Raw genomic sequence first — 12209 nt, forward strand, 5'->3', positions numbered from 1 at the left:
AACACGTGCTCATTTTTTAATGGCAGCTAAATACTACACTAAGGACTGCTTTGCAACAGAACCTTTTAACTGAAAGCATGACACTACAAAGACATTTCGACAAATTTAAATATAGCAAAACGCGAGCCATTTCTCTTAAATTGACACTTTAGTTTTGGTGGGTTTTAGCTACTGTAACAGGGGTATATGGGCAAGTATGAAAGTACTCGTGTAAAAGTCCATAGCCAAAGAACTTTCAGTCCATACTCTTTTTCTTGTGACAATTCCTTACACAAAGGAAAATTCTACGCTCATTAAAAACAAAACAAAACAAAAACAAACAGAAAACAAAAGCAGAAAACAAATTAAGAAACAAAATCAAAGACATTAGCTTGCAAACTTAGGTAATTTAGAATTCTAGAAACAATCCAATGGCTACTTTAATTAACACATCCTCTCTGCAATCAGCTGAAGGCGTACAGAAATATATACTTTTACACGGCTTAACACGGCCAACATAAAATAGATAATATAATCTGAAAGATAAATAGAGTTTAATACCTTAGTAATTTGTACTTAGAAACAAAGGCCTTGGTGCAGTCTTGTTGTGTGCACTTGTAGGGCCTCTCTCCTGTGTGAGAGTATGAGTGAACCTTTAATTTCTCAACACTGTTAAAGGCCTTGTCACACAGTTGGCAAGGAAAGTTTTTTCTTGGTTTGGTTTCACCACGCTTACGTTTCCCTGAAGGGACTTTCTGGGTATCTCTTACTTCTGACAAATCACCAGGAATGACAGTGGCCATCGCAGCCTAAACCAGGCCTTCTTGTTGGACACTTGGGAATTGCCCAACTCCACTAAATGATTTAGCTTTAGATGGCTTCTCAAGTTTCATGTGGTCGTAAAAGAAAGCAAAAGGGGACTGGAAAAAAAAAATAAGAAACAACTAGTTTGTAACTAAACTTAGATTTTGAAGTTTACTTGCTATGTGATGCTTCTGAATAAAACTTAAAAATAAAATTAGGTTCAGCTGGTCTAACGTAATACCTGCAGGTTTCTTTACACTATTTGCTGCAACTCTTAAAACGCATTGCTCAGGATGAACAGATCCACATATGCCCTGAAATCACACCTCACCTCTCCCTCAAACACTGATGGAGAACAGCAAAGTTTCTGTCAGATTAAGGGAGGCATGAGGCAAAGAACCTACCTACCCAGGCACCTTTTGGCAGCTTCGGATTTCAAAGGAATAACAGCCGCGCCTGTGGTGTTTATACAGACATCCGCACGCAGGCACACACCCATGCACGCAGCTATCAAAGTGAAAATCTGTAAGCCTCAAAATATTTGAAAACCTGCACAAAACACAGCAGTACCCATGCTGACAGTATGGGGGACAAAGCTTGTGTTCTCCCTCAGGCGTACCTCCCCCCTGTGATCACTGACATCTATGCACCCACTCTAGCAAAACGCACGCATTGCCAGTGATGGCTAATGCCAGGTGAAATGCTCCTGTTAACTTGCCCTCTGCAAACAGACTTGATGTATTGACAACAGAAATCCCATGGGTTAGAGATAGATTATCAGCCAGCACTGGAGACCCCCAACCTCTTCATGCTATCCTGCGAGACATGAGGGCTCTAAATGTTCTGACTCAGGCCAGCTCGGGATGGAAGCACCTAGTCCTGCCCCTGTGGCATGGCAAACTGTGAACTAAATCAGAGGTTTTCAGTATCAGGAGGTGCATGACGTGACCTTCGTGTCTGACTTGCGGGTAAACAGCTTTAAATTCATCATCTGGTATCATATAGTGGCAACTGGGCACCTGCCATCACAGGGCACTCAACAGCCCTCCTTTGTCAGCGGTGGCTGACAGCTTTTCCTCATCATCGGAGCACAACTGCTACTACAGATACCAAACCCCAGTGCTACCAGTTGTGGTAAGGGTGGAGCGCAAGGTCTGCAGCAGCAGGGGCAAGGAGGACAGCAGGAGGACAGCACTCAACGCAAGCGTTTGGCAGGGTTGGAAAGCCCCAAAATTTGGCCACTCTCCCTCAAAAGCGCCACCACCCACCCCCTGGCCCTGGTGTCAGGGCTGGCAGCTGCTGTCCACTCTGGTCTCTGCCGGGGCAGCTGCGCGAGAAGCGGCCGGGCTGGGCGGCACCAGGGCCAGGCCGCAGCCGGGCCAGGGCTCGGCAGCCAGGCACCGCCACAGCCCCCAGCAGCAGGGCTGGGGAAGCCGCAGCTGCTGGGACAGGTGGAGCTGGGCAGCTGGGAGCTGGGCAGGCACCATCAGGCTGCAGCTGCTCCAGCCCAGCGCCACCTCCCTGAAAAACAAACCGGGCTCTTCCCTGCTGGCAGCAAGGGAGGATGGATAGCTGGGAGGGAGCCTGGGCCTGGCTTAGCTGTCCTCTCTCCATTGCTGAGGCTCAGCAGAGATGGAGGGAGTCAACTGCTCAAGAGGGGAGTGGAGAGCAGCGCCCAGTTGCACAGGGGCAAAATTACAGAGTCGTTGCAAGAGCCCCAGCGTGGTCCTGGAAGAAAGCGAGAAGGAAGGAAAGCTTGTGTTTTCCTCAGTGCATGCCAGGACAGGAAGGCTGAAGGAGCAGGGAGAGGGAGAAAGGGATGTGCCTCTTTAATGTCTGCATTTTATGAAATCTTCAGACTGAGATCTCTACTGGAAATGTGTACACAGACTATGTCTTTATCTATGCCTTTTCTTCCCACCTCACTTAACTTTTCCCTTGTCTTTAGAAGAGGACAGAAGTACTGGCACACCAAAATGAAAATCTGCTTCCTTTCAACCCTGAAGTCCTTGAATGACAGGTTAAACTATGCTACCTTGTTTAAGTAAGTAGTTTTGTAAAACCACCTTTAATCCCTCAAATTTTATAAGGAAACACTAACCTCTTTAAAGATACCCAGTGACAGAAAAGGTGTTTCTTTAGGGACTTTTATGATTTCAGACTTGTCTCGGACCCATTCCCACTCGTGGGATGAAGTCTGGAGACATCAGTTCCATGAGTGGGAACATGCACAGGTCTTCAAAGTATCAGCTTAATTTTATTTTCTGTCTCATAATCAACTATCTAGTTCATAACTGAAAAAGTGAAACAGTTGTTTGGAGATTTGGCAGCAATAATTTTCTTCAATAAAAATAAATGAAGATCAGTTGCTAAATACTTCAATAAAGCCACCAATGTAATCAAAAGGAGGTTCTGATTCACATCAAAGTTGTGATATATTTGTGGACTGAAAGATACTTTTTTTTCAATATAAGCTTTAATTAGAATCCGGTAATAAAATTAATTTTGCTTTTCTGTTAACAAACACACTAGTCTTTAACACACATTGGCCTGAATGTAGAATGAAATTTTGTTTTAGCCTAATCTCTCCTGACCTATGAAATTCAGGAGGGAGAAAAAAATTCAACTCGATCTCCACTCACACAGGCTTTTTTTTATACCACGCAGGCACCTGTATGAGACCCACCACACAGAGCCAGCACAGCAGCCATGCCCTCACTGCATAGCTAGGGCACTTATAGCCTCAAGAGGGTTAAGAAGGTACTCTGGCTCCTTTTGCCTCCCTGCCAAATCCACACTGAGCCTGAGACAGGGCAGTCAGCATTTGCGTCAAAGGGCAAGGCAACTGCCTCCACAGGCAAGGCAACTGCCTCCCCTGCAGCAGCAGGGGAGCGTGGCTACTTTGACCATGCCGGATCCAGAACTCAGCAGCAAGTGGACTCTGTGCCCAGCCAGTGAAAAGGGAAGCAGGCACAGCAGGCAAGATACAGGCAGGGAGGATGAGCTGCTGCAGGGAGGGACAGTGGTCAGAACCAGGATGGGGCTGTGGGGCTAGGGAGGCACAGGGAATCCTGCACAGGGGTTGGAAATATCTAAGGACATGTGGATAGGGGTAAGCTGGTAATGCTGAGGGCTGGTAAGGAGGAATTTAACGTGCATCAAGCTGGGGAGATGCAGGATATTAGGCCACGCAGAAGGGTGATCTGCAGGGTCTGTTGTGAGGTCAAAAGCAGTGTTTGTTGTGGAACAGCATATTAAGCTTAACTCTTAAAATTAACAACTGACAACTTCTCACTTCTTTTCTCAATGCAAAGATCACACCTAAGGCTGGAAGCCATCCTATATTCAGGCCAATATAACATTTTGTTTTCTTCTCCAAAACTTCAGGTAACCTAGCTGCTGTACCAGAAGTAAGTCAGAACATTCACAGGGATGAAGAATTTGGGTTTTGTTCCTCTATGATCAAAATTAATTAAGCTGACTTTGAACTGTGTATAAGTGTCCTTAAAAATGCATCATTAGAACAAATATAGTGTGGATCCAATCTTTGACAATGACAGTGTTTTATTAAAAACCACGTATGCACTATTATCTCAGTACCATTTCTCAACAGTTGAAGCAATTAAAAACTTTAGTATTGATCTCTGAATAGCAAATAACCATTTTTTTTGGTGTGGATATACAGACTGAGCAATGGAGATAAAACTTTAAAAAACACTGATCCTCAAATATTAAATTTTTCAAAGACCAGCTGAAAGAATTTTATGAGTAATATTGCCTGTTTGTGCCTCAACATATTATCACTTAAAATCCCCATTCTTACTGGTGCTTTCACAACTGCAGGATGAATGATTATATGCAGTATCAAATAACAAACACATTACACAAAAGCTCATATATAATACTATTTTTAAATAAGCATATACTTAAAGAAGGATTAAAGCAGCCTCTGTTCAATGCACACCTGATGTTTGCCCACTAAAGTCCTCAGATTTTGCTCTTAACCAGTTCCGCTGACTCTTCTTGGAGGAAACCAGAATCCAGTACTTCCCATTTTTACTGGTCTGAAAAACAAAAGGAAGAATGGACTAGACTCCAGCGAAACCAGTATGTTCATAAAGGCTGGGATGTGACAAGACCAGGAATTGGAAGGAATCAGAAAGGAAAAGTTAAAAGGGATAGATCCAACCCATGCACAGAACATTATATACTGTTAATTATAAACTGTAGGAATCATTCTCGCGTTATCAGTAGCAATTATGCACTTCAATTTGCAGTATACTTACATCATTTCAACTAACGCTATGCTGGACAGTGACACATAAAGAGATAAAATTAGACAAAAGCAAAGGAGTTGTTGTCATGAAGTTAAAACAAAACAAAAATAATCCACAGACCACAAATAATTTAGAAGTAACAGCAAAAACCATAAAATGCTGGGCCCAGATTTGAGTTTCTTACTCAGAAAGGACTGAGTAAGAGAAGATTCTGGATTAGGCCCAACTTTACTAGAACCTAATGCCTTCATTCTGCTTAATTATACAGGAAATAGCAGCTTAAAATGTGACCTGCAAAGGAAAATAAAATTAATTTAAAAAATAATAATAAAACCTCTTAATGATGTACATGCTACAGGTAAATCCCCAGAGAGGGCAAGTCTAGGTATGCCTGAGCAAACCAAGAGGGCTTTTCTGGAATTTCCCTTACATCTCCCTTTTCCCTGCCACCATAATTTTGTAAATTTGCAGCTGGTCTTCCTTTTCTTCCTAGAAGGCCTCCTGAATGACACAGGTATACATGTTCAGTGCCTCATTGTAATGGGGAGGTTTATCCTGTCCAGCTCTTCCAGATATATAAGGGCGAAGCCCTATACAGTGCACATACCCCACGTGGCATAGCAGGCTGAAGTTATTTGGCAGGAGCCCCAGAGTAATGTAACATTTCCCCACAGACAAGCCATTTTCCCTTCTTGCTTCCCATTCATCCCAGAAAGCATTCTTCCTTTTGATACCAAGTTCAGCTTTGCACAGCCCCAGCCTCCTCTGTTGGTAAGAATGAACATGAGCAAACAGGTGTCCTTGAACACCTATTAATGTCAAAAGGGCTTCAGAGCGGCCGACTGAAGCTCTCTGAGAGCCAAGGAGCATTTATCCAGGGCTTTGCACACACAGGCAAGAGGTAGAAACAGCTCCAGTACCCAACGAAAAAGTGGAAGTTCTGTTTTCAACTAATAAGCACAACCCTCACCTCCTCTTTTGGGAGTCCCCAAATCACCTTGTTTAAGGGAGAAAATGCTGACCCCCCTCTCTCAGTAAGACCCTTATAAATCAGTTACCCTGCAGTGCCTATCTCAACACCTTCCACTATCACAGCAGAAAGGAAGAGCTTAATTCCCCAGATGTTTCTGCTAATGTAGTTCACAATAAGGAGACAATATTTAAGACAGCCACATAAATGTAATGCACTAAGTTCTCATGGAGAACACAATACAATTACACTATTTGTATTTACGGACTATTTCCTATTCAGGGAAAAAAAACACAATAAAAAACCCTGAGAAATCCTATCTAAAATATTATAAAGCCCTCTCAACAGCATTTAACATTTTCTCTTAAATGCTTATAGTCCTCAATGTTCACCATACATCTAAAGTTACTCTAGCAAAAAGCACAGGCTCTCAGAAAAAGGCCACTAGAGGCATGGAAAGACTATTGAATCACGGGAAACCAAAGCAATTGGAACAAATAAATAAGCAAGATAAACACCAGATGTAGCAAAAATGCTGAAGAGAATGAAGGAGGACAGTCAGGTACTCTTATTTATTACCTTACAAATACAGCAAAATCACAATGCAGAGGATCCAGATGAGAGCACTGCTATACCTACATTAGCTGGGATCTCAACTTCTACAAGACCATTAGTAGGTAAAGAGCTTAACAACATACACATAAAAGGGGATAAGTTTGTATGAACAATGAAAACATTTGCTACATTTGACAGGATTAAGTGAAAAGATAAAATAACATAATTCCTATGCTTTGCAGCAATAAATATGCTATTGGAGAAAAGATCTTTCCTTATGCACAGAATACACAAAAGTTGTCCACGATAATGCTCATTTTTAGACCACCTTTCTCAGAAGCTTTTGGTGTCAGAAAATCTCTGAGGCAGAATACTGGTCAAAGATGTACGATTCTCCTTGTAACTGCTTAGAGTCATATTGTTCTAAGCTTCTTCTCAATTATTAGATGAGGTAGGAAGAATTTTTAATTAATAACAAAACTCAAATTATTCTCCACATGAAGCGGAGAAGCATCACACTCTAAAATGCATTGTCACATGCACATACCCAAAGCTCACTTAGGTACTAGTAGCAAAATATGACTTCCATAATTTGTCAGAATTCTTAGAATTTACCAGAACTTCCAGTATCTGTGAGGCACTAATTTTGCTAACTTTCCAAACACCCAGATAATTCCAGGTTAGACAATATTTGAATTTCTACCATATAAGGAGTGAAAACAAAAAGCCCCAAAACCCTAATAAAGATAGATCATATAAAATATAAATATAAAATAATTTATTCTTTTTAATAATAAAAAGTAACCTTTTTTCAAAATTCACAGATCATATTTAAAAATCTGAGAAAATAGCTGCACTTGAAAATTTTTTAAAACATTTGATATCTCAGCTACAAGGATAATGAAGACATTACACAAATATAACCAATAAGCCTCCTCCTAACTTGCATATCATACATAAGAGTGTTCAAGCACAGTAAAGGAAAGCAAGTTTCATGGTTATTTTCTTTCAAAATAAAAGAGCAATAATGAGAACACAGTACTGAGAATGCAGTATCTGTCATTTTGCCTTTTATATAAAACAGCAAATCTAGTTTCAATTCCTGAAATCGATCAGTTTTAAACCAGAGGAAGGATCCTAGAAACATTAGAGTCATAATAATGGTGTAACTCAAAAGGATTTATTACAGTCATCCCAGGGTTTAAAAATTTCTTTAGGAAACAAAAAGAAAAGTGGTTACTTACCCTATGAAAACTGTGATTCTTTAAGAAGTGCTGTCCGCACAGATCCCAGGTGAGCACGTACTCACATGGACAGGATCAAGTCCTCTGAAGACATTATGTCCATCCAGGCAGTGGTGTAAGGCTAAGGACTCCCCAGCAGTGCCACACACACCATCGCACCCCACAACACGCTCTGCAGCAGCAACAGCTCCCACTCTGCTCTTCACTCACACCATGGGGCAAAAGCCAATCACAGACACCACTGCCATCACTGTGCTGCCTCGGGAAGTGGCAACCTCCCTCTTCTGTGGTTGCTGTAGTCCTGCTGCTCCCAAGCCTGTGCTCCCATCTCAGGGGGTCAGGTGCTGATGGGAATTGAGCTGGCAAGGTTTGTTGTGGCTGATGAAAAGTCACAGGAGAAAAACATGTGGGCAAAAGTTGATATCCTAGTTGGAAGTGTGGTGAGAGGTTTGGAAAGCTGAAACACAGACTGGCATTCTGGTTTAGGAAGAAGGATGAACAAATGCAGCCCAAGGCAGCAAGGAGTTGCTGCTGCTCAGGGTAGTAATGGAGCAAACAAAGCTCAGGATGCTCTAGTCTAACCTCGCTCAGGTTTGCCAACAGTAAAGAGTCATTTCAGAGTGAAGGACAATAGATGACTTGTGGTGCCTCTATTGCAAATGTACCTGGAAGAGCCACCATTACTGTAGCGTAAGTAATTTTCCTCTTTTCTGTATCAGGGGACTAATAGTCGAAAGAGTACTGACTAGCAGTCGCCTGACCACAAAAAGTACTGACGGATGACACCCGCTCTGTCTGAGCAGTCAGGGATAGCTGGGGGAGCTGAGTTGGTGAAAGAATCAGCAAGAGACAGCTGATTTAGCCACTTACTGTGGCTCAGAAGAGCCAAAGTGACAGACAGCACCTCCATTTACAGAGTGGCAGACTCTGGAACACGATGCCCAGAGAAGTCAGATGCCCCATCCCTGGGAGTGTTCAAGATCAGGTTGGATGGGGCTTTGAGCAACTAGTGGTCTAGTGGAAGGTGTCCCTGCCTGTGACATGAAAATTGGAATCAGATGATCTTCAACGTCCCTTCCAACCCAAACCAGTCTATGATTCCAACTACAAATCTCATCATGTTTGCCCCCTCAGTTGGGGCTGTTAAAATGATGCAAATGTTGCCAGAGCTCCTGAAGATGAAGGAATCTAACTTGCTCAGGAAACGGAAGGAGCACCATTTAGCCTCCTCTGGCTTTCCTTGTGCTGTGGACTTACACACAAGACTCTCACTAGGCAGTTCCACTCATGGAGATGCAGATTTAATCCTCCTTCCTTCAGACACCTCAGCTGATAAAGCTGTTGGAAGGGGTTGAGGGTATAAGTGGCAAAGTGCCTGCACTGCTCCAGGACAGCATGCTGGGACCTGCAGCCCTGCAAGGCTCAGACACTCTCCCTGGATCAACAAGGATCAACGTGCCTATTGCACACTTGTACAGACCTCAGAGAGAGAGCAGAAGGTCTGACTGGCTTTGTAGAAAAATACTAGACTTTTTGCAGCAGAAGCTTCACCCAAGAGTAGCTGCAGTTAGCAGAAGATCTAGTTGCCAATCCGTGAGTTTCAGAGGTCCCTCTTACAGAGAATTAACTTTCAGTAAGGGAAGATCTCAAATGGAGAAGCTGATCCTACCAATGGAAACAGTCAAACAGGTAAGAAAAATTTATGCTTAATTGGCAAAGATGTTGAAGCATTGGTGACTTCAGGGGTGCCTTTCTCCATGTAGAATTAAAATCAGTCTTCTGGCTGATGCAGGGGTCTACATCACTGTTTTTGCATGGCAGGCCATTTGATCTGCATCTATTTGAACGGCTTGTCACTCCTTAAAGGAGGCAGCCAGGGAAACCTGCTCACCTTTGTCCATGTTTAGAAGAAGAATCCTATCTTTGGCAGGAAGGTGCTGATCCTCCCCTACTTGTTCTTGTCTGGATGGGCCTGGAGAGGGAAGGGGACAACAAAAGGAGGTGTCCCTCTGTGGCCTGAATTCTCCTACATCTGTAAGCTCAAGTTGAGACATTGATGCTAGAGGACAGGAAGGAAGAAGAGTGGGCATTGCTGGGGTGAGGCAACCAGAAGGTGGGTTTGATCACAAAGTCTCCCTAGGCCAGGACGGGCTCACACCTACACTTTCACAAAGTGAAATTTAATTTTCCACCTGTTTTATTGTGTAATTTGGAAGAGATCTGAACAGCAAGCACCATGTACCGACGTGTTTCTACCCTAATCAATGAAGACGCCTGTCTACAAACACAGCACTGTCAAATGGCAGGAGGGACAGATCTTACCCCCAGAGCTCCCTGCCCCTTTTGCACGGCAGGCAGGGAGGGGGAGAGAGCTGGCAGGTACTCTACCTGACAGCAGCTGGGAACCAGCCAGGGGTTTACGGCTCCTCTCAGAAGCTGACAGAGAGATGTGAAAAGACAAAGGGGTCCAACACTGAGGCCCCAGGGGGATAAGATGTTACGGAGAGGTGAGTGATGCCACTTGGCCTTCTGCATTTTGAGACAAGAGTTATTGTAAATAACCACTCAAAGATGTAGGCAGTGGCCCTACTGTACAGCAGAGTTTCATGTAAGAACAGATAGTTAGCTGTTTGTTTTTTTAAACACATACAAGGTTGTATTTATCTTATCTTGAACTTCACAACTTCTTATAGCAGGCAGCTGAATTCAGAGAAATTCTGTTCCATGAATTCAAGCCCTAGCCTACAGCATAGAGGGGTGGCTGAGGAAGCGTGGTAGGACAGCGGTGAGAGCATGCACAGGCTGCAGGAAGACACAACCAAATCCAAGCATGCATCAGGAGAACTGCCTGTGAAAGGTGCTGCAGGAGAATGAAATGATGTGGGCAAAACAGTGAAAATATCTCTCCAGCGATCTTAGGTATAAACATAAGAATGACTTAGAGATAATAACACATAAGACTTCACCCCTCAGGGAAACAGCCTAACATCTAGAAAACAATGAAATCGCATAAGCACTAAAACTAAAACCAGGCAATCTTTGTATTCTACACATCACTAATAACTACTGTGTGCAGAGCGATGATTATGCTGCAAAGAATATTATACAGAAGGTAGAAAAATGTAAGATCCATCAATACAAAATTTTAATTAAGTCTTTGTTGGTTATTTTTGTTTGCTTTTTTTTAAACATCCACAAAACAGAGAAACCTACTGAAATTGCATAAAGGAAAAAAAATCCCAATCCTTTCAAATTAGTCTGAAAATTGGGTAGCAATGGAAACAAATCCATAAAATCATTAAACCCATTTCTTTTCTTGTGAGCAGTAAATACACAGATTCCACTAGGAAATGTCTGTTAAATATACATATCTTTTATTAATTAATAAAGCAAGCACTCGGAGGAAAAAATACACTAGGTTCCTGTGAGACAGCAACCATCATACAAAAATAGGTATTTCTATAGATTTGACTATTAAGTTCAACATGTTTTTTTTCATGATCATAAGACCATGCAATTCTTGAAATCTGTACTACAGTCATGAAATTTGGACAACCAGCCTTTTAAAGGAAAAAAAAATCACAATACCATCTAGCATCTCTTTGTGGGCTTTCCATGTTTCAGATTACCTAGGTGCACTTCAAATCTTGAGAGTTCAGTTTTGGTTACTAAATGTTCCAAAGGATTCCTGGTTAAATACTAAATTGAAGGAAACAAGAGCTGCCTAGAGTAAAACCATCTGATGATTGTGGTTTTATGGGCTTTTTAAGAATCTCTATGGCACTGCATTGATGTTTTTCTAAAAGCTTTGGAGAGGCTGTGATACAAATAACATTGTTACTGTAAATACTGTTAGAATTTTTTAAAACCTGCAAAAGTGTTCTCATGTGCTTCAGAATGACACCACGACCCCCACCCCTTCTCAAGAATAATCTGCATCCATTTTTAAAGTGATGATGCTTCCGTGAAAACAAATTTTGGTTACTATTTAATCTGCATATAGGACCATGTCATTTTTATAGTAAAGCCTAGTCAAAAGCAAATCCTACAGATGTACATGTAAGCACAAACACACAACCTTAAGGTGTATGCGAGATAATACACCAATATGATCAGGAATTACTTGATGTTTGTAAGTAACAATATTGTCCTTTGTCACAAGACACCTTAAGTAAGACTGGACGTGTGGGCTAGACTAGCGGTACATCTCGGCCAGTATTCCGTCTTCAGTAATAGCCAAAAGTTCAGAAGAGGTCACAGATGTGTGACAATTCTCACTGACACTCTTCTGACCACCAACTACTTTGATGTCAGGAACTTCCTGAATCATATGTTATTTCTGTCAGTTTAGCAACTTTCAGCACATCACCCTTCCAAGCA

The 12209-nt window shown here is 42.2% G+C and overlaps 1 protein-coding gene across 4 annotated transcripts in view; it reads right to left on the reverse strand.

Moving 5' to 3' along the window:
• Positions 1–12209, reverse strand: part of PLAG1 (PLAG1 zinc finger) — a 55418-nt gene that overhangs the window by 10458 nt on the left and 32751 nt on the right. For 3 of the 4 annotated variants that reach the window (XR_003526861.1, XM_027638512.1, XM_027638511.1), the window contains exons 2-3: positions 4748–4847; positions 541–899 (exon numbers count right to left, since the gene is read on the reverse strand). Coding sequence is in view for 2 of the 4 variants with exons in the window: in XM_027638512.1 (XP_027494313.1) it covers positions 541–782 (242 nt within the window). In the remaining 2 variants the exon portion in view is untranslated. The remainder of the gene's footprint in view (positions 1–540; positions 900–4747; positions 4848–12209) is intronic. The other variant, XM_027638513.1, reaches the window with a different exon arrangement.

The sequence above is a fragment of the Corapipo altera genome, unplaced genomic scaffold, assembly GCF_003945725.1.
Source record: "Corapipo altera isolate COAL_440 unplaced genomic scaffold, ASM394572v1 49, whole genome shotgun sequence".
In the NCBI taxonomy this organism is placed as follows: Eukaryota; Metazoa; Chordata; class Aves; order Passeriformes; family Pipridae; genus Corapipo; species Corapipo altera.